The 23,049-nt window shown below is 44.1% G+C and overlaps 1 protein-coding gene across 2 annotated transcripts in view; it reads left to right on the top strand.

Moving 5' to 3' along the window:
* Positions 1-23,049, top strand: part of SACS (sacsin molecular chaperone) — a 133,225-nt gene that overhangs the window by 69,126 nt on the left and 41,050 nt on the right. For both annotated transcript variants that reach the window (XM_033948683.1, XM_033948684.1), the window contains exons 5-6: positions 13,913-13,998; positions 21,329-21,440. In XM_033948683.1, coding sequence (XP_033804574.1) covers positions 13,913-13,998; positions 21,329-21,440 — 198 coding nt within the window. The remainder of the gene's footprint in view (positions 1-13,912; positions 13,999-21,328; positions 21,441-23,049) is intronic.

Raw genomic sequence — 23,049 nt, 5'->3', positions numbered from 1 at the left:
AGACAGAAGGATACAGACAGCGGCCAAGGAGAGAGAGATAAAGAAATACAGACAGACAGATCTATTCTAGCACCCGTTAATGTAACGGGCTTAAAGACTAGTGAATGAATAAAATAACAATTTTTTTGGTATTTTGGAGAACATTTTGAGCATGTATTTTTTGTGTGCTTTTACTACCTTTTTGTCAAACCATGGCATTTTCATTTTTCATTCTCCTCTCTTTCATTTTTATTTTTCTTATATTTGTCTTGTGGCTGTCTTTTAAGTTTACTCTTTGCTTTTTAGAAACCTCGTTGATGCAAATTGCATAATTGAATGGTGTGATAAGGAGCCATGACATGTCAAATTTTTGAGCACCCTAATTTCCCCCTTAGGGTAAGTATTGTATAGGTGTTTCTCTTTAATTTGCTTTTCTAGGGAGTATGACCGAGCTAGTATCCTATTTCTTTTTTTTTCTTTATTCATGTTTTCTTTTTTTCTTCTCTTTCTATCTGTTTATGAATCCCTTAATACATTAAGCATCCTGTCTCAAAATATGTCATCAGCTGTTCCTTTCTGTGCATCATTTTAGTAAGTCTCCTGATTCAAGCTTTGTGCAGAAATATGTTGAGTTTCTGATATTTTTAAGGACCTTTTATTTCATTTATTGCTTTGATACTGGGTTAATACATTTTTCCTGGGGGAATTCTATTCTGTTCAAATATTTGGAAAATTCATAGAGTATTTTATAAATTTGCACATTTTTTGTGAATTATTTTATGCAGAATTATCCCCCTCAATTCTTTCTCTAGCTACAGTTCTCTCCAATCACCCCTTAGCCTTCTCTACCCTCCTCTTGTCACTTCTCTCTCCTAACTCCCATCTCTTTCTCCTTTTCCTCAATCTCCAAACATCTATCTCACTTTTTCATTGTACTTCCCTTCTCCCACTCTCCCGCATACTCCTTCTCATACACTTATCACAACCTTTCCTTCCCTCCCGTCTCATGATTCCCCCACGACTATACATCTAGCTTGCATCAGAGATCCTCATCTCCTTGGCACAACCAACCCTGCCTCCTTGCTTCAGGTATCTGTATCCTTGTGGTATATCTTTGCCTCCTTGCTCTAGTTGCCTTTTCTCCCCTGTGCTCCCTACCTTATTTCAGTGACTGTAGCACCATGACATTGCTATCCACTGCTTGCTCCAGCTTCCCCCTTGCTCCCTATCTAAATCTGTTGCTCCTTCCTACCCTAATTATAGTAACAAGATGATGTGAATGACTGTTCATTGGGTTGAATTTTCTTCCTCTGCCATCTTAGGCCCAATATTTGCTCCATGGAGCTGTGTAGAGGCTTTCGTGATTTAAATGAACAGCCAGGTCTAGAGTAGCAGATGTTCGCCTTCTCTTGCCACTATGATTGGAGGGGGGAGGGGAGAACAAGTAAAGCCACTGATTCTGCGCAAATTCTGTATTATACTGTTGCACAGAATTTTCCCTAGGAGTAATATGTATGTGACCTATTGTATTCGGTTTTATGTTTAGCAACGTGTATTCCTGTATTTTGGTTTATCTTTTACTTATATAATTTATGTATTTATTTATTTTATGCTTTTTATCATTCTGTAATCAATTATTGTTTCATTATTGGTGTGATGGTTATCAGTTTGCCACTTGAGCTCGTTTTATTACTGGTCCTTTGCTTTTGCCTTTGTATTGTGACCAAAGAAATTTGTCAGGTTTGTCTGACAACACCTACCTCTGGTAAAACTACACTATGTTAGATTTTGTATGCTCTAACTGGTTAGTATAGTATTGTAATAATGCTAGTTCCAGTGCAAAAGAGAGGCGAGTCATGACAAAAGGGTTACTTCCCTTCACCTGTGAGGATTGCAGAAGGCATCATCTACATTTTCAACTCCACCTCCTTGTGTAACTGGGCAGTGCCTCAGCTCCTCAGTTTATCTTATCTAATCTAATCAGGATTTCTTAATCACACTTTTCCAGTACAGGTTCAAGACGATTTACAGGATAAGATGCCCATGTAGCAATATGGGGAAGTAGTTACAACATAGAGAAGAAGAAGGTTATATTGTTTCAGGGAGAAGAGTTACAACATATCGCAAAGGAAGGTTACATTTTTACAGGAGGAAAGTGGGTGCATTACACTGTGGTGGACTGCTGCATTGTCAGGGTGAGAGTGCAGAGATACTAAGTTGAAGGGAATTTGTCAAATAGGTAGGTTTTCAGTCTTTTCCTGAAGTTGAGGTAGTTTTGTTCTGTCCTTATGGATGTTTGGCAGGGTGTTCCAGGATCTTGTGGTGACATACGTGAAAAGGGTGTTGAATATTTGCCTGCACTTCACTCCCTTGGATGAGGAGATGATCTGCTGGTGGGTATTGTTTATTATTGTTGCGGTGCATTGGTGTCTCATACATAGTGTACCATGTACATGAAAGTTTAAACATGATTTGGGCCCTTATGGGGAGCCATTGAGGCAGTAGGGCAGAGATGTGGTCATATTTTTTAAAGTTGAATATTAGCCTGATCGTCTATTTCTACATCCAGGCGTTTGATCGTCCAGACTGCTAGTACGTCTATCTTTATACTACATTCTTGTCCAAAAAATCATCCAAGTATCAATCACCAAGAACAACACCTTTTGGATGTGGGAAGGGCCAGCAAAGTGATGGACTGGCTACCCAGACATGGCAACTATGTACTGGGGCACCTTACAGGGCACTGCTGTGAGCTTCACAAAAAGGGTACCTCATAAACAACTCACCACAACTCCCTTGCAGGTCATGGTGAATCCCCCAAAATCTGCTATACCCACTTGTCTACAACCCCAATAGCAGGTGCCACCTATATGGCAGTACAGTAGGGTTTGGGGTTTTGTTTTTTTTGGTCGACTCATATTATTCACCATGAATGCAGTGGTTAGAGTGGCTTATGGGCCTGTGTACTCTTCTCTATGGTTCACTAGCCCACCCCCCAGGCTACTTAAGCCACCTCTATGCAGCTCTACTAGACTTTCCTATATCAGGTGCTGATGTTCTGAAGGCAGGTATGTACGTTTTTATTCCAATTTTTATGGCGGTGTGGGGGGGGGGGGTCAGTGATCACTGGGGGAGTATGTGGGGGTCTGTACTTTGTGTCTGTAGTGGTTATCTGGTCACTTTGGATACCTTCTGGGCACTTAGACTTGTTTTTAGATTGCCTAAGTCACATTTCTTCAACCGCCGGTCCGCGGACTGCTGCCGGTCCGCAGAAAATTCCTGCCGGTCCGTGCAGGACCGGCGAGATCAACTTCTTCAATTTCCTGCCAGGACCGGCAAGATCGAGGAGCTGTCACTCGCGCAGGGCCGGAGAGATAATAGGGAGCCTCATACTGTGCTTTATTCCCTCCCAGCGGTTCTCCTTACATACGCAGCGATTCAAAAAGGAAGCCTTGGAGCTTTTGCTGAGTTGGGCCACCTCTGATGATGCAACTTCCGCTTTCCTCAGAGGCGGTGCGACCCAACAAAGGACCCGAGGCTGCCTTACTGAATCACAGCGCTAGCAAGTAAGGAGAGTTGCTGGGAGGGGAGAAAGCTGCTGGGCATGGTGAAAAAAAAAAAAAGGGACAGCTGCTACTGGACCTGGATAGGGAGAAGGAGAGATGCTGCTGGGAGGGGAGGAGGGAAAGGAGTCTGGGAAGCTGCTGGGTAAGGGGGAAAAAGGGACAGCTGCTACTGGACCTGGAAAGGGAGAAGGAGAGATGCTGCTGGGAGGGGGAGGAGGGAAAGGAGTCTGGGAAGCTGCTGGGTAAGGGGGAAAAAGGGACAGCTGCTATTGGACCTGGAGAGGGAGAAGGAGAGATGCTGCTGGGAGGGGGGAGGGAAAGGAGTCTGAGAAGCTGCTGGGTAAGGGGGAAAAAGGGACAGCTGCTGCTGGACCTGGAGAGGGAGAAGGAGAGATGCTGCTGGGAGGGGAGGAGGGAAAGGAGTCTGGGAAGCTGCTGGGTAAGGGGGAAAAAGGGACAGCTGCTACTGGACCTGCTGCTGGGATGGGGGAGGGAAAGGAGTCTGGGAAGCTGCTGGTTAAGGGGAAAAAGGGACAGCTGCTACTGGACCTGGAGAGGGAGAAGGAGAGATGCTGCTAGAAGGGGGGAGGGAAAGGAGTCTGGGAAGCTGCTGGGTAAGGGGGAAAAAGGGACAGCTGGTACTGGACCTGGAGAGGGAGAAGGAGAGATGCTGCTGGGAGGGGAGGGGGGAAAGGAAAGGGAAGAGAGTTACTGCTGGACAGGGGGAGGAGGGAAGGGAGAAGAAAAAAGGAAGGAAACAGCTTGCAGGGAGATTAGAGGAGGGGAAGGGGAGAGACAGGAATGAGATGGGAAAGGGGTCAGCAGAGAAATTGAGAGGGACAAAGATGCTAGATCTGGTGTAGGAGAGATAAAAATGAAGAGAGCAGTGAAGCTGGAGTGAATCGTGTAAAAAGGAGAGAGGGACATAGGCTGGATGGAAAGGGGAGAGGGGCATAGAAAGAAGACAAATACTATATGGAAGGGGGAGAGGTCAGACAGTAGATGGAAGGGGCAGATGCTGGATTGAAGAGACAGAGAGGGCAGACACTGGAAGGAAGAGAGTGAAAAGAAGATGAAAGCAGAAACCAGAGACAACAAAAGGTAGAAACAAATAATTTTATTTCTATTTTGTGATTAGAATATATCAGATTTGAAATATATATCCTGCTAGAGACATAACTGGGGACTGCAGTATTCTGTTAGCATGATATTTCTATGAACTTGGCTTGTTCAGTTTTCTTGATAGTAGAGGGGATATATGTGAAGGGGAGTGGAGACAGGGGTTTTGTTGGTCCGTGCTCTATATATTTGTATTTATAAAATCACAATTGTTCAGAATATTGTTTCTTTTTATACTTTAATAAAATACGTTCAATATAAAATCATAATTGCGGCTTGTGCATATGGGATCAGATGGTTTGCGGGGACCGAGCTCGCGGAGATGGGGCGTAAAAGGGGTATTTAAATTTTAGTCCTAGTAGTTTGCCGGTCCACAAAATAATTCTTTTATTTCTGCCGGTCCACGGGTGTAAAAAGGTTGAAGAACACTGGCCTAAGTCACAACGTATAAGTTCTGTCTAGGCAGTCTCATCAAACTTTTGATTATCCCTGCAGTACGACTAAGTCTAGGTCAGCCCACATCCTGCCCTAACCACTCCTTCAAAAACACCCCTTTCGGCTCTTTCGTTTCGATTATCAGCACTTGGATGACCTGCCTTTAGGTCGTCCAAGTGCCGACTTGGGCGGGTTATTAAATGTATTTTTCTTTTGATTTATGAGCTCCATAGGGTTTATTTGAGTTCTGCACGTGTGACCAAGACCTGGTGTTCTGGTAGGAATGAATGTCATGGCCCCAATTAGGAAGATATTTATCAGCTCTCCGTCAGCCCTTTTGGACCCAAAATGACCCTTGCTTAAAAATTAGCAAAGACCACTGCTATAGGAGTCGCTTAAATGTTAGTGCTGGTTGCACTCAGGTAGATGGCTTGTTTGGTTTTATTTTGTTTAGGCTATATGTCTATTGATTTGATTAAATGTTTTGTGTAGAACAGAAAATACTTTATTTGTCAGAGTTCCTTGTTCCCTCCTTGTTTTTTCTCCTTAGGGTTATCCATAGCTTTGGTATGAACTGAGGAGCTGAGGCACTGCTGAATGACACAAGGAGGCAGAGCTGAAAAATGTAGATGATGTCTTCTGCAAACCTCACGGGTGAAGGTAAGTAACTAATTTGTCAAGACTCACAGCTTTTTATACTGGAAGGAAGATTATCAAGGTAAGAACCTAATCTTCCCATTTGAACTGGTGAGTGAACTGGCATTAGTCGAGAGAGTTCAAAGGAGAGCAACACGTCTGATAATAGGTATGGAAAACCTGTCATATTCTGAGAGATTGGAGAAGCTGGGTCTCTTTTCCCTGGAGAAGAGGAGACTTAGAGGGGATATGATAGAGACTTACAAGATCATGAAGGGCATAGAGAGAGTAGAGAGGGACAGATTCTTCAAACTTTCGAAAAATAAGAGAACAAGAGGGCATTCGGAAAAGTTGAAAGGGGACAGATTCAAAACAAATGCTAGGAAGTTCTTCTTTACCCAACGTGTGGTGGACACCTGGATCTTTTGCTCACTAAATTTCTGGAGTCGGATGACGGCGGCGACCTTGGGAGACCCTTGAGAAAGCACGATTCACGAAACATGTCGGATCTGGCTCCCCTGGTTGGCTGAGATAAGTACCATTTGCACTTTTGATTATTATCTACCAATATAGCAGAAAGCTGAGGCACTGCAGGAAAGCATAAAAAGGCTAAAGCAAACTAATATTAGTAACAACACTATAGTATGAATAGACAGCCAATGATGAAGCACCACACTATGCTTCCCGCGAGATAAAAATTCTTTTTGCGGTGGAGTGGTGTTGCTGAGGCGTCTTGCACACCAACATAAGATTGCATTCTTTAAATAATATCCAGACCGCGTATATTGAAGGGGATGCTACTGTTTATTCAAGAGGCTGGATTAATATAAGTAATAATAAGTGGTCATCACAGTAGTGGCTATTTCTGAGGTTCTGGCATTGTAATGCATATTTGGAATCAATATGTGGGAGAAGTAATAGATAAACCCATGGGCCCAATATTCAGAGTGATTTAGTCAACTACTGACTGGTTAAATGACTTGGTCATTGCTAGCCGCTAATATTCAGTTGCATTTAACCAACTAAGTGCAACTGAATATTGCAGTTAGTGTCAAACTCAGCTTGTTATGTTGGGCAGGGGGGAGGTCTGGGGATAGAGTCAGCACTTAAGCAACCAGATTTACTGCATAAACAGGACCCTGCATAAAGGTTTGTCTTATTTTTATGCGGTTAGCCATGGCTGCTTAAGTGCTGAATATTGATTTAAGCAGCTATTTTGTATCTGGTTTAAAAATAATTGGATATTCAAAGCCAGAGGCTGCGCAGATCCTGGCTTTGAATATCCGCCCAATGTTTGAATATTGACCCTAAATAATTGAGAAAAAGAATATAATTTTGTACACAATAAATCAGGGGTGCCCAAAAGGTCGATTGTGATCGACCAGTAGATCGCAAAGGCAACGCAAGTTGATCACGGAGCCTCGATAGATTCGCGTTGCCTTTACGTCCTGTTCTCCCTGCTTCCCTAACACCAGGCGCGTACAAGCGCCAGGATCACAGCCTTCCACCCCGACGTCTATTTGCTGCCTGGCTGGCCTGGAACTTCCTCTCTGATGTCAGAATTGACGTCGGGGGGGGGGGGGGGGGGAGGGGGATGGAATGCTTGTGGGCCTGGCTTTGAATATCCGCCCAATGTTTGAATATTGACCCTAAATAATTGAGAAAAAGAATATAATTTTGTACACAATAAATCAGGGGTGCCCAAAAGGTCGATTGTGATCGACCAGTAGATCGCAAAGGCAACGCAAGTTGATCACGGAGCCTCGATAGATTCGCGTTGCCTTTACGTCCTGTTCTCCCTGCTTCCCTAACACCAGGCGCGTACAAGCGCCAGGATCACAGCCTTCCACCCCGACGTCTATTTGCTGCCTGGCTGGCCTGGAACTTCCTCTCTGATGTCAGAATTGACGTCGGGGGGGGGGGGGGGAGGGGGATGGAATGCTTGTGGGCCTGGCACTTGTACGCACCTGGCCTGGTGTCAGGGAAGTAGGGAGAAATCGGCGGTGGTAGCTTTGGCAGTGAGGGGGCGGAGGGGGGGCAGGGAAAGAGAAAGAAGGAGGGGCAGAGAGAGAGAAATAAAGAAAGGGAAGGGGGCATGGAGAGAGGAATAAAAATTGGGACTCATGGAGGAACAGAGAGAGATGTTGGTTGGGGAATGGAATGAGGTCTGGTGGAGAGGAAGCATGCAGGAGGCAGAAAGAAAGAAATATTGGATTTACAGTCAGAAGGAGGAAGTGCAACCAGAGACTCATGAAATCACCAGAAAACTAAGGTAGGAAAAATGGTTTTATTTTAAATTTAGTGATCACCATGTGTCCGAATTTATATGTGCTGTCTATATTTTGCACTATGGCCCCCATTTACTAAACAGCGATTGTGGTTTTTAGCTCAGGGAGCCTATGAGCGTCGGGAACAGTGCAGGGCATTCAGTGCAGCTCACTATGGCCCCCATTTACTAAACAGCGATTGCGGTTTTTAGCTCAGGGAGCCTATGAGCGTCGGGAATAGTGCAGGGCATTCAGTGCAGCTCCCTGTGCTAAAAACCGCTATCGCGGTTTAATAAAAGAGGAGGAGGTATATTTGTCTATTTTTGTATAGTTGTTACTGAGGTGACATTGCATATTTTAAAGTCATCTGCCTTGACCTCTTTGAAAAAACCCCCCTAATATAAATTATAATTAACATTTTATCCCAGGACAAGCAGGCAGCATATTCTCCACATGTGGGTGACGGAGCCCCGTCGTGGACAGCTTTTCAAGCAAACTTGATTGAAGATCTCAAAATTTGCTATTGCTGCACCGTGCATGCGTGTGCCTTCCCGCTCAGCTAGGGGGCGCGTCTCCTCAATGTGGTCCTCAGTTCTTAGTTTTCCACGGAGCCAGAAAGCCCTTTATCCCAGGACAAGCAGGCAGATATTCTCCACATGTGGGTGACGTCATCCACGGAGCCCTGTCGCGGACAGCTTTTCAAGCAAACTTGATTAAAGATCTCAAAGTTTGCTATTGCTGCACCGCGCATGTGTGTGCCTTCCCGCTCAGCTAGGGGGGGGCGTCTCCTCAACATGGTCCTCAGTTCTTAGTTTTCCGCGGAGCCAGAAAGCCCTGTCTCTCTTCTCTGCATCGAATTAAGTGCCTTTCTTGCACCGCGGCTTCTTTTATTGTTTTCTTTATGATCGGAATTCGCTGTACACCCCGTCTTATTGTTTTGTTTAAAAAAAAAAAAATCCTCGATTGTGACCGAGGGACCCCAATTTTTTCCTTGGCCGCTCGGCCTCGCATGGCCATGGCCTTTTTTTCCTGCCTTATGTCCCAGCCAAAAAGTGCACTCGGTGCGGTCGGGTGCTTTCTATCACTGACCCACACTGTTGGTGTATACTTTGTCTCGGTGTTGATCACCCTTCTGCTTCTTGCCACTCTTCAACCTCGGGCTCTTTGTCGACGGTGGGCCAAGATTGCTGAGCTCTTCGCCAGGGACAAGCCAGAGGATAGAACCTCGGTCTCGGCCTCGACCTCAGTCTCAGTCTCGACGTCGATCTCGAAGACCTCGGTCCCGAGTAAGTCTCCCTTGACTTTGAAGACCTCGGCAGCTCCAGCTTCAAAGCCCTCGTCCTCGGGTAAGCTCCTCTTCCTCCCTCAGGTTCAGCTCAGCTACCGAAGAAGCTGTCCTCGGAGTCTCTGGCCACCCAGGCGGAGAGTGTAGTCCTGCTGGCCTCTACGAGACCTCCTCCAAAGCGTGCCTCCACTTTAAGGGAATACTCTACATCGAGGTCGCCCTTGTTGGAGCGCACTGCTTCACCAGTCTGTCCAAACCCTTGGATCTTGGTACCCATGTTTGAGGATATGCTTAAGGCTATCTTGACCTCGCAGATCTCCTCTGCTTTGGCTCAGCTTGCCCCGGCCTCGACCTCGCTCGTTGTTGACCAGCCTAAGCGTCGCGTCAAGGACTCTCGAGGTAAGGTGTGTCGGTCCCACCGCTTATCCTCGAGTGACTCCTCGCCTACTCCCTCGAGGCAGATTTCTCCCACCGCCCAACTTCGCTCGAAGCACTGGCCTAAGCGTACCTCTTCTTTGAGGCAGCGGTCCGCGAAACAGTCCAGGGACTCTCCCCCGAGGTGGGGTAGGTCGCCAGGTACCCGAGAATATTTGGAGAAGATGGAGCTTCCTCACCCACCAAAGGAATCCCTTCGCCTCCCCTTGAATCCGGTTTTGCAGCCGACTTTCTTCTGGAATTTGGAGACGCCGTACGCAATCCCTGCCATTCCATTCAAGATGGAATCCCGATACAGGACGGTTCCGTGTAAGGGATTTGAGAAGACTCAGCTCTCCCACCAGTCCTTGGTTGTGGAGTCTTCCTTGAAGAAGTCTAATCCTTCCAGGGTCTACGCGGCTGTCCCGCCAGGCCGGGAGGGCCGGACTATGGACAAGTTTGGCAGGCGCTTGTACCAAAATTTGATGATGGCAAACAGGGTTTTGAATTACAATTTCAATTTTACATCCTATCTCAAATATTGCATCAAATCCCTGCCATCTTTTCAGGATGATTTGGCTGTCCATCGCCGGGCGGAGTTTCACCGGCTTCTGGATATGCTGTCGCAGATTCGCCTTTATATGTTTCAGACAACCTATGATGCCTTTGAACTTTCCTCCAGGGTCTCCGCTTTTGCGATAGCCATGCACCGCCTAGCTTGGCCCGCATCATTGACATGGACCCTAATCTGCAGGACCATCTGGCGAATCTCCCGTGCTTGGGCAATGAGCTCTTTGACGACTTCATCGAGGCAGCCACTAAACGCCTCTCCGAACATGAACGCTCCTTCACCTCCTTGGTTAGACCCAAGGCGAAGCCTGCTCCTTCTAAGTCGTACAAGTTGCCCCCCCCCCCCCCCGGCGCTATCCCCAGAAGTCCACGACGGCTTTTTCAAGGCCGCCACCCAGGTGCCAGCAGCAGCAGAGGGCCCCTCAAAAGCCTCAGACCCCTGCGGCGGCGAAGCTGGTGCCATCTTTTTGACTATCCCAGTTTGAGCAGGCCGTTCCCCTTCGTCCTCGATCTTTCTCCTCTCCCTATTGGGGGCCGTCTCAGTTCCTTTTGTCACCACTGGGAACTGATTACTTCGGACAACTGGGCCCTCTCCGTCATCAGGGAAGGGTATTCCCTTCATTTCCGGACGGCACTTCCGGACCTGCCCCCAAGAGAGTGTCTTTCCAACAGGTCTCATGTCCCTCTTCTTCTACAGGAGGCTCATGCTCTCCTTCGCCTCCAGGCGGTGGAGGGAGGTCCCTTTGTGTCAGCGGGGCACCGGAGTTTACTCCCGGTACTTTCTAGTCCCCAAAAAGACCGGGGACCTATGCCCTATCCTGGACCTCAGGGTGTTAAACAAGTTCCTTGTCAGGGAGAAGTTCCGCATGCTCTCGCTTCCCACTGGATGGACGAGGGGGACTGGTTGTGCTTGCTAGATCTGAAAGAGGCCTATACTCACATCCCGATTCATCCGGCCTCCCGCAGGCTTCTTCATTTTCTGGTGGGAGATCTTCACCTGCAGTATCGAGTCCTCCCATTCGGGCTCGCATCCTCCCCGCGGGTCTTCATGAAGTGCCTCGTGGTGGTGGCGGCGGCCCTGCTGTCGCAGGGTCTGCAAGTGTTCCCGTACCTCGATGACTGGCTCATCAAAGCACCATCACGGCTGGAGGTTATTTCAGCGACCCAATGGACTATTACATTCCTTCAACGTCTGGGCTTCGAAGTCAACTTCCCCAAGTCCCAGTTGTGCCCCGCTCAGTCTCTGCAGTTCATAGCAGCGGTGCTGGACACGGTTCGCCTCTGCTCGTTTCTGCCTCGGCAGGCCGCCCTCATTCACCTGTGCCGGCAAGTCTCCCTCCAGTCCACGGTTTAAGCCAAGCAGATGATGATTCTGTTGGGACACATGGCCTCCACCGTTCATGTGACTCTTTTTGCCAGACTTCACCTTCGAGTGCCTCAGTGGACCCTGGCGTCCCAGTGGAAACAGGACCGGGATCCCGCCTCCCAACACATCGCGGTGACTCCCTCCTTGAAGCAAGCGTTCCTCTGGTGGATGCTCTCTTCCAAACTTTTCAGAGGTTTTCTCTTTTGCATGCCCCCGCCGCAGAAGGTCCTCATGATGGACTCCTCCGCGTATGCCTGAGGGGCTCAACTAGACGGCCTCCGGACTCAGAGTCTTTGGTCAAGTGCCGACTGTCGCTGCCACATCAACCTGCTGGAGCTTTGGGCCATTTACAATGCTTTGGTAGCCTTTTGGCACTTGCTTCGGGATCGCATGGTTCTGGTGCGGACGGAAAACCAGGTGGCAATGTATTATGTGAACAAGCAGGGGGGTACGGGTTCCCTGTCTCTTTGCCAGGAAGCTCTTCGGCTCTGGGAGTGGGCAATATGCCACAACATCTTCCTTCGAGCGGTCTACATCCAGGGCGAGCAAAACTGCCTGACGGACAGGTTAAGCCGCCTTCTTCAGCCACACGAATGATTGCGCCATGCCTCCACTCTGCGTCAGGTGTTTGCTTAATGGGGGATGCCACAGATAGATCTGTTTGCCTCGCCCATCAACCACAAGTTGCCTCGCTTCTGCTCCAGGATTTACTTCCCGGATCGTCTCGAGGCGGATGCTTTCCTTCTGGATTGGACGGGCCGGTTCCTCTACACGTTCCCTCCTTTTCCTCTGATTCTGAAGACTCTCGTACAGCTCAAATCGGCCCACGCCACCATGATCTTGATAGCTCCTTGGTGGCCCAGGCAGCCGTGGTTCTACCTTCTCCTCCAACTCAGTATCAGGGAGCCTCTGTTTCTGCCTGTATTTCCTTCTCTGCTGTCTCAGAGTCAGGGTTCGCTGCTGCATCCCAATCTGCAGTCTCTACACTTAACAGCTTGGTTCCTTTCCACTTGACTCCCTCCTTCGGGTTTTCTCAGTCGGTGAGGGATGTTCTCGAGGCCTCTCGGAAGAGCTCCACTAGACAATGCTACTCCCAGAAATGGTCTAGGTTTGCGGTGTGGTGTGCTACGCATCGTATGGAGCCACTGTCTGCCTCCTTGTCCTCCGTGCTGGATTATCTGCTCCACTTGTCTCGGTCTGGTCTCAAATCAACATCTATTCGAGTCCACTTCAGTGCGATTGCTGCCTTTCATCAGCCTGTTGATGGGAAATCGTTCTCGGTCCATCTGGTGGTTTCCCAATTTATGAAGGGCCTCTTCAATGTCCATCCTCCACTCAAGCCTCCGCCGGTGGTTTGGGATTTTAATGTGGTTCTGGCTCAATTGATGAAACCTCCATTTGAACCCATTGATACGGCTCATCTGAAGTACCTCACTTGGAAGGTAGTGTTCCTGATTGCCCTCACGTCTTCTCGCTGCTTTCCTCAGGTCCATGCCTATAGAAGAGATCTGCAAGGCCACCACTTGGTCCTCAGTTCATACATTCACCTCTCACTACTGTCTGGATACTTTTTCCAGATGCGACGGTCAGTTCGGCCATTCGGTTTTACGTCATCTGTTCTCCTAAATTGCCAACTATCCCTCCGTCCCATCCTGGTTATCTTGGAGGTCACCCACATGTGGAGAATATGCTGCCTGCTTGTCCTGGGTAAAGCACAGTTACTTACCATAACAGGTGTTATCCAGGGATAGCAGGCAGATATTCTCACAACCCTCCCACCTCCCCGGGTTGGCTTCTTTGCTAGCTATCTGAACTGAGGACCACGTTGAGGAGACGCGCCCCCTAGCTGAGCGGGAAGGCACATGCATGCGCGGTGCAGCAATAGCAAACTTTGAGATCTTCAATCAAGTTTGCTTGAAAAGCTGTCCGTGACGGGACTCCGTGGATGACGTAACCCACATGTGGAGAATATCTGCCTGCTGTTCCTGGATAACACCTGTTACGGTAAGTAACTGTGCTTTCTCTGCGAACAGTGTGCTTTGTGTTTTTTAAAATTTTATTGTTGGTAGATCATTTTGACTTGGTGATTATAAAAGTAGCTCGCAAGCCAAAAAAGGGTGGGCACCCCTGCAATAAATAACCTGAAATTGCTGTGTTAGAGGCACTACAAGCATTATTGTCCTATTTATTTATTTAACTTATTTATAGTCCACTTATCCGCCCTGTCCATTTTAGATGTAGTTACAGTTAATAGTTTTGTCTATGTATATTCTAGGCAGATTTGGTCAAACAACGCCGCCACTTGTTGATTTTCTAAAAGACATTTTAAGAAGATATCCAGAAGGTGGACAAATCCTAAAGGTATGAAATACATAATTTTACTTTTCTTTTTGTTTGAGCTGTAATGTAAACCAAGCCTGAGTAGCATTAAATTACTTATACCACTACTTTAATGTCATGTGACTTTCACAAGTAGGATATAAATAATAAACTGTTTTCATTCCTGTTTTCATTCCCCGTGATAACATTTATTTCTACATTTATATACTGCCTTTCCCATGCTGTTTACTGTAAAAATCTATCATAAAACAACCAAAAATTCTACCAGGTCAAAATTGAAAAGCACTTATCCAGATAACTGGTGCTAACAGGGATATTTAGAGTCACTATCTGTATAAATGCTCTCTGTTCCATGTAGAGCAGTGGTCTCAAACTTGTGGCTTGCCAGGTACTATTTTGAGGCCCTTGGTATGTTTATCATAATCACAAAAGTAAAATAAAACAGTTTCTTGATCATATGTCTCTTTAGCAATAAATTACAATATTATTATTATTAAGACTTGGCCAAAAGGAAAGATTTATCAACTATAAAGAGTTTTACCTCATGCAAAATTGTCATTTCTTTAATAAGACATTAATAATTTTTTTTCTGAGGCCCTCCAAGTACCTACAAATCCACAATGTGGCCCTGCAAAGGGTTTGAGTTTGAAATCACTGATTTAGAGGATCTAGAGGCAAGGCAGAGTTCTGAAATCTCATTCTATAGTTGAAACGATGGTGCAGGGATAAGGGATTTAGATTTGTTGGGAACTGGACAGCATTCTAGGGGGATTCTATTAAAAGATGGACTTTACCTTAACCAGGATGGAACCAGACTCCGTGTGCTAAAACTTAAAAAGGAGATAGTGCAGCTTTTAAACTAAAAAGAGAATTGGAGAGCTAATACGGTAGTCGCTCAGGAGCACATGATTCAGTGTGAGGTATCCTTGAAAGATACTATCAAAATGGGTTTCTCCAAAGGTTTATGTTTTATTAGACTTGATATTTTGCCAATCATAAATAACAGTAAGGCAGTTCACAATAAAAACACAAGTATTAGAAAGGAAATACATTGTAATATAGGAGAGTATAGTTCAAAAGAGAACCATTAGAGAAAAGAAAAAAAAACCTGTGTATGGTAGGGAAATAATGAGGATGGAATGGATTTTTAGGAGAAAGAAAGCTAGAAGCCTTTTTTTTTTTAATTCTTAAACTCATATGAACTTAAAGATACACACTTGATTAACTCTCATATATGCATTAAGTATAACATTTCATTACAAATTAATATTCTGTAATATTTTAAATATTATATAAGAAATCTAATATATAAATTATTCTTATTGAATAGAATAACCTCCCCTCCCTCCCTACCCACCCAATAATACATAGAAGTATCATTACTATGAAACTATTCAAATAATCATGTATTATGAAATAACAACAAGTAAAGCCTACCCATTTCCCCCCTAATCAAATATCTTATCATGGGAAAAGTTAATCATTCATTACAAAAATCTGTTAATGGTCCCCAGATTTTCTGAAATTTACTAAAATAACCTTTTTGCGTTGCTATTGTGAGTTCCATTTTGATTATATGACATACAGAATTCCACCAGAAATTGTAATTTAACCTCATACTTTTTCCAATTGTATGTTATTTGCTGTATTGCTACTCCAGTCAAAATAAATAAAAGTTTGTTGTTATTTGACGAGATTTGACTCCTTGCTCTCATAGTTGTTCCAAATAAAATAGTATCATATGTCAAGGCTACCGGATTTTCTAACATCCTATTAATTTGAGGCCAAATTAATTTCCAAAAAGCTAGAAGCCTTTAAGGGGAGAGGAAAGTAAAGATGGCAAATCGCTGCCACCTACTAAGAAGAAACATAATTTGAAATGTTTGTACACAAATGCTAGAATCCTAAAAAATAAGATGGGAGAGTGTGTGAAGAGTGAGTAGGGACCACAAATGTCAAAAAGTATTGGGTAGGTTAAGGAGGATGTTCTGAGAAAACAAGGTCACTGGAGACCAGCAAAAAAAGCTGGGTATTTTTCTGTGAAATTCAGTGAGTAAACCAAACCAGAGAGGATCTAAAACAGTTTGAGATAAAAGAAAGTTAACAGAATGAAAGTAAACAATTCATCCAAGGAGTTTGGATGTAAAAGGGAGTTAAAAGATGGGATGAATAGCAGCACAGTAAGGTCGGTGAGGGGTTTTGAGGAGTGCAGTGATCACAGTATGTTTGAAGGAAGATGGAGCTCTCAGTAGTAAGTGATTAATTTATGCACATATAAGTATAATTTTCAAATGCATAGTTTGATTCATGGAAACACTTTTTAAAAAGTACCTTCATAGCCCTACAACTTTATACATATTTCTACATAATGTTGAACCATGATACTTAAAATGATGATTTTTTAAAAAACTTTATCTTTATTCAAATTTTAAAGTATAATAAACAAGAAACACACTTGCATAAGGATTAGAAACAAACATTCTTGAGTCATATAATGACTATTTCAGATTAAGCAAATTTAGGAATTAATTAAATAATTATAGTCCACAAAATATGATCCTAGAACAAAGAAAATAATCAAGAAAAATAGGAAAATTATAGAATCTCAATAGGACAGAATAGAGACATTGATCTATCCCCCAGACAAACCAGTTCGTTAAACTGTTGAAGTAGCCATTGAACCAATAATCACCCCTCCCCCTTCTCTAGCCACAGTGAATTCAAGCAATTTGCTTTGGCTCAAAAAACATTCCCCTCAAATGAGACACAGCATTTAACAGAAAACTTCAATACAAAGGATGCAACCCAAGGCTATTACCCTTGGTCTATATAAAGCAGAAATTATTTTCTTTTTTCTGTGTCTCTTTAGGAATATCTGGAAACATTCTAACTGTTGAGCCAAGAAAAGTATCTTTCGTGTGCCTAATAATAGGTATGAAAAATTAAGGGCCTCTTCTATTAAAACTTCACTAGCAGATTCTAGCACGGGGAGCTGCACTTCTCCCAACGCTCATAGAGTTCCTATGAGCGTCAGGAGCAGCGTGGGCCATTCAGCGCGGCTCTCTGTGCTAAAAACTGCTAGCACAGTTTAATAGAAGAGGGGCAAATGTCACTATAAGAGTAATTATCTCAGTTATTACTTCTAGTGAGTTCTCCAGAAAATTTGTCAGGTCTAATTTAGTTTCTTGTTTCTCCACTTCTCTTCTTGCGGTGGAGGCAGTTTGTTTCTTCACACCCATAGAAATACAGTGGACTTGTTATAGGTGGCAAACTTTCTCCTGGTATTAACAAAGTCTCCTTTAAATATCTCCGCACCATTTCCAAGGGAGAAATTATCGGAGATTTAGTATAATTTAGCAATCTCAAATTATTCCTTCTATGCTTATTTTCCATATAATCCTTCTATGCTTATTTTCCATATAATCTAGTTTTTTCTGAAAAAAAAATTCTCTAACAATCTCCAACTCCAAAGACTTTATTTCAGTAATTTGTTCCTCATGTCTCTTAATACTCTTACTTTGTTCCTTCAACATAACTCCTTGTGCATTAACCTGGGAGTTAACAGAGGCACATTCAGAATACAACATAGATACAGCTTTTTTAAGGTTGGAGTCCATAATGGTTTTAAGTTTTTTCAACAGGTCGTATCATCCATACTGAGTTTAACAGGCTTAATAATCTCCCCAAAACTGTTCATTGGAGTAGGTAAGATCTTACCAATTTCTGCATCGGGCACCGTTGGTCGGGCTTCAGCAGGAACTTGTCTGCTCCTACTGGTTCCTCTGGGGCTTTGCAGTTATATCCCCTCATGGGGCTAACTGATTCGCTTCCTCCATTGCATTAGACCGACTCCCAGGTTGGAAAGGGTGCCTGTCTCTGGATCGAGCTCAAAGAAGCTCGATTGGCAACTAAGGTCTGCAAATTCACTTGGCATTCCTCCCGAGGTCTGGGGTGTCCCCATTGACTGACGCTTCACTCCAGCGTCGTCTGAATGAGGGATCTGGAGCTAGCAACCGCCGGAGGTCCTGGATGCAAAGCTCACTTACCTCATCCCCATGTCCAAAATCTCCAATTAAAGAAAAGAAAATCGTCTGAGCAAACACTCAGAAAAGGTAATATTTAGTGGAAAAGAAGGTTTGTAAAATGGCACTAACTCAGAGCTCAGCGTCATGCTTCCGTCCATATTGCCATCTTGGATCTACAATGATGAAATTTTATATATAATGATTTAAATTATGGTATCTTCAGTCAGATTTCTTTTTTGGTATAACTTTTCATTAGCTAGCTGTTTACTTTTTGAGTTATTTTAGCTTATGAAACTTGAGTCTAATTGTGATAATAGTGGATGCTCATATGTCAGTGGTTATTTTTTTTCTATTAAAAGCTTTTATTTTCCATTAACTGTTTGTTAAACTTTTTAAAACAGTACATTGCATGAGAGTGATATCAAAACAAATTCTCAAAGAAACAACCTATAACACCAATCTACGCTTGATATCAACTCCCTAATAAATAAGCATTTCTATACCAAGACAGGGAGCCAACCCTGAAGTAACTGAAATGGTAATTGTAAAAGCCCATTTTGAAACTGCCTAATGCAACCCTTGAGACATAATGACAAGCCAACAATGATTTGCTTGTACTTGTAACTATGACCTAACTGTATTAACTGTACTGATCTACCTGTACTAGCAACTCTATTGAATGTCCGTGTCAAACTGTCCATTGTAACTTCTGGGTAACTGATCCAACCTCTTGTAATGTAATTCCTTGAACTAAATAGGTAAAGACAGAATGCAAAACCTGTTTAACATAACATATAACCTAACAAGTTCTACGCCACAACCTAGAACCTCCCCCATCCTTTCTTCCTAGTGTTGGAACTAATAATTCCCCTTACTTGTAAGACAATGCCATCGTACCACTCCAAACAATGACATAATGTGTTGTATAAAGTTGCTAAAGCCTATTATTATTCCAGCTCCCCCTCTCTCCCAGAGGAGCTTGGAACAGATTCAAAGCCAGGTCCAATATTTAGCCCATTTGGTTTCAGTCTCTTGTACTCTACCCTTCCATAGTGCTGTTAATTCTATTCAACAAATAATAATTACTAATTCTGTTACAAAAATTCTGGTAGGGATGGCACTCTAGCCCATTTCCAGCATGCTGCTAGTTCACACTGAGCTGCAGCCATCATATATTTAAGAACCTAGAGTCCTGCCATCTTAGCCCCAGTGGCTCCTCATGCAAGAAAAAGAGCCTCGGGTTCCTGCTTAACTGGTGCCTCAGAACCCCCTCCATAGCAACTAAATGTTGGTCCCAAAACTGTGTCAACTTGACAAGACAAGAAAAATACCACCTCTCAGCCTCACAACTACAGACCCATCACAGTAACGCCACTCTTCATAAAACTGATGGAGGGGATAGTACACGAGTCAACTGATGAACCACCCTGGAACACTTTCAGCTGCTCCATGATTCCCAATCAAGCTTCAGACAATCATTCAGCACTGAAATGGTAATTGCATCACTCATCAGTGACCTATACAATCTACTAAGCGAGGGCCTAAACACGCTCATACTCCCAACTGGAGCTTGTGGATCATGACCTGCTGCTATCCTGTCTAGATGCCTATGGACTATCAAAAAATGTATTGAACTGGTTCCAAGGCTTCCTGAAACATTGCAGCTACCAAGTAAAGATTGGAGACACACTATCTACTATGTGGGCCAGCAAGTGTGGTGTCTCAAAAGGCTCCCCATTGTCGCCCTTGCTCATCAACATCTAACTAGCCTCCCTAGGAGAGCAACTCAGCAGTCTAAACATCACCCATTACAGCTACACTGATGATATTACAATTGTTTTCCCTGTCACACGTCTGATGCCCTCAGAAATACACAGAATAGACACCATACTGGCTACTATAGAAAACTAAATGGCCCTCTTCAAATTAAAACTAATGCCGAGAAAACAAAATTCTTCTTAGCCATAGCCACCAATTTCTCAGCAAACTCCCTAGCCTTAAGAGGAACCAATTTCCCCATCTCTTCCACAATCAGAATCCTAGGTGTACATCTAGATAGACAACTGTCCATGTCTGCCCAAGTGAACCATGTCGCACGCAAAGGCTTCAACACACTCTAGAAACTCAGATCCATTAGAAAAACATTTTGACCAGGCACCTTTAAACTCCTAGTCCAAGCAGCCTAGACTACTGCAACATCATCTGTTTGGCAGGACTACGCAAACACTTCCAGAGACTAAGGGCTCCTTTTACGAAGGTGTGCTACGGGTTTTACGGCATGCACCGGATTAGTGCGTGCTAGCCAAAAATCTACCACCTGCGCATGTGGCATTTTAGCATGTGCTATTCCGCGCGTTAAGGCCCTAATGCATCTTTGTAAAAGGGAGCCCTAAGCATCGTCCAAAACACTGCAGTAGGCTCATATTCAACCTGAAAAATTCTACCACATCACACCTTTCTACCAAAAATTACATTGCTGAAATAGAGAGCCAAATTTTTTTTTCAAACTCGATTGCCTCTTCTACAAAGCTCTACAAGGTCTACTACCCAACTACCTCACCAATCAGTTCATATTCGCCAGTCCCGGATGATCCACTCAACCTCACATCATTCTTCACCTTCCCCCCAGTCAAAGGATGCACAGAAAATAAATTTATCAACAGACTCTTACCCTATCAAGCAGCCTCCAAAGACCCTGAATGGAGCCAATTTATCAGAACATTCACCTCCTACATGCACTTCAGAAAGCTCCTAAATCTGAGCTCTTTGGGGAAAACGGGATATAAAACAAATTAATTAAATAAATAAAACATACCCCTTCTGCAAACTTGGAGATCCACCTTAAAACCCCTAGGAAAAGCCTTCCATCACCATTGTTCCTCTGTTCCATGTTCCACCTGGTGATCCTCTATTCCTTGTTGCAGCTTACAGACTATGACCATCCTTACTTATTATCCTCCCTCTTTGTAAAGTCCTGCTTAATTCCCTCAGTGGCATCTTCCCAGTTTTCAGTTCTTCATTTTTGTTGTAGCTCGCTGACCCTACTCAGCTACTTTTTCTGTAAACCACCTCGAACTGAAAGGCTATCACGGTATATAAATAAAGATTTATGTTATGTTATGGCTCAGAATGCCAAATCAAATTCTTCATTTGATTGATTTATGTATTTGCCTGTAAAATATTTCTATACCTGAACAGTTTTCATCTTGATTAGGAGTAAAGATCTGTTTTTAATAACTATTTCATATTTTATAGAATTATATGATAGAGATATTATAAATAAGTTATAAAGAATATAAATACATACATGTGCCTTTTGTTTTCAGGAGCTCATCCAGAATGCAGAAGATGCTGGTGCCACAGAAGTTAAATTTCTGTATGATGAGACTCAATATGGGACAGAATTTCTTTGGTCAAAGGACATGATTCAGTACCAGGGTTAGTACTTAGCTTCCGTATATGCTTATCTTCCTTATCATCCAATTAGATAAGTTCAGACTAGTGGGTTATGCCTCTTTACTAGCAGATGGCAACAGAAAAAAAAACCCTGAAGAGTCTAATAACATTGGTATAACAGGTAATGTGGTCAGGATTCTGTTAGTATTTCTTTGCCTCCAGCAGATGGGGCAAGTTGGATATTTCAGGTGGTAGACCTGATTTCTTTAGATGCATGCTGTGTGGCCTGTATCCAGTGGTTGAGGCTGGCCACTTTGGACTCCCAGGAGTTAAATTATCTTATATACTTGAATATAAACCGATCCGAATATAAAGGTTGACTCAAATATAAACTGATAGTTTATATTCAAGTACTGGTACAGGGCAGAAGCGACCCCTCCTCCCTTCCCAAACAGCCAGCCAATCCGCCCACTTTATGGAATGGCCCCCCTCCCAGACCCATCACGGGCCTGCAGTACTGCCCTGGTGGTCCAGTGATGCAGACAGACTGCCTGTCAACCCCCCTTCCTGGATTTACTGCAGGCCTCCAGTACTGCCCTGGTGGTCCATTGGTACAAAAAACAATGTGGAGAAATGTTCCTGAGATGGACTTCTATTAATATTAAAATAATATTAAAACTTGGCAAACCACATAAAAACCTCTGAGGATGCAGTCCGCTGAAAAGCTTTGGACCCTGGACCCAACACGGTCTGTGTTTCCACAGAAATTCTTCTTCAGGGGTCCTTATGAAGTCCTATGGTAAAAATATGTGGATAAAAATGCCAGTCAGAAATAAACTGATCTGTAAAAGCTGTGTGCAGGACTTGGTACAGACAGAAAGTTATTTTTTCACTATGGAGACTGCTGGGCAGGAGCATAAAGGGATCGCTCGTACCCCACCTCACTGGCAGGAGCGATCCCTATACGCTCTTGCCTGGCAGTCTCCATAGTGAAAAAATGACTGCCACATGATCTCGCAGAAGTCATTTTTTTCACTACGGAGACTGCTGGGCAGGAATGTAAAGGGTTCGCTGTTGCCCCGCCTCACCGTTGGACCACCAAGGACTAAGAGGGAGGGCTAATTGCACAAAGTCACCAGGAGGAAGGAATTGATGGCAGCTCCGGCTCCCCATATCACTGGACCACTAGGGCAATACTGGAGGCCTGCGGTGGGTGCGGAATGAGGTTAGCTCAAATATAAACTGAGACCCCTATTTTTGGGCCAAAAAAGTTTGACAGAAAAATCTTCAGGTAAAATCATGGCAACTGTCTTCTTGAATGATGGACTTTTGCTTCTAGAGTTCGTGCCACACAAGACAAGACTTTGTGGGAGTTAATCAAAGAGAAAAGACAAGGAAAACTCACAGCAGGTGTGCTGTTTTTTTTTCATGACAATGTGCTGGTGTACATGTCACAGTAATCACAGACTGCCATCCGAGAATGTGGATTTCAGCAGCTAAACCATTCACCCTACAGTCCTGATTTGGCTCTCTCGGATTATTTCTTGTTCCGAGTTTTGAAGAAATCTTTCCAGTGGTTTTCAAGTGATGAAGACGTCAAGGAAGCTGGGACATTCTGGTTGAAAGCCAAACAGAAGAATTATTTTCAAAG

This window comes from Geotrypetes seraphini, chromosome 6, assembly GCF_902459505.1.
Source record: "Geotrypetes seraphini chromosome 6, aGeoSer1.1, whole genome shotgun sequence".
Taxonomy (NCBI): domain Eukaryota; kingdom Metazoa; phylum Chordata; class Amphibia; order Gymnophiona; family Dermophiidae; genus Geotrypetes; species Geotrypetes seraphini.
This window is presented reverse-complemented; position numbering and strand designations above follow the sequence as displayed.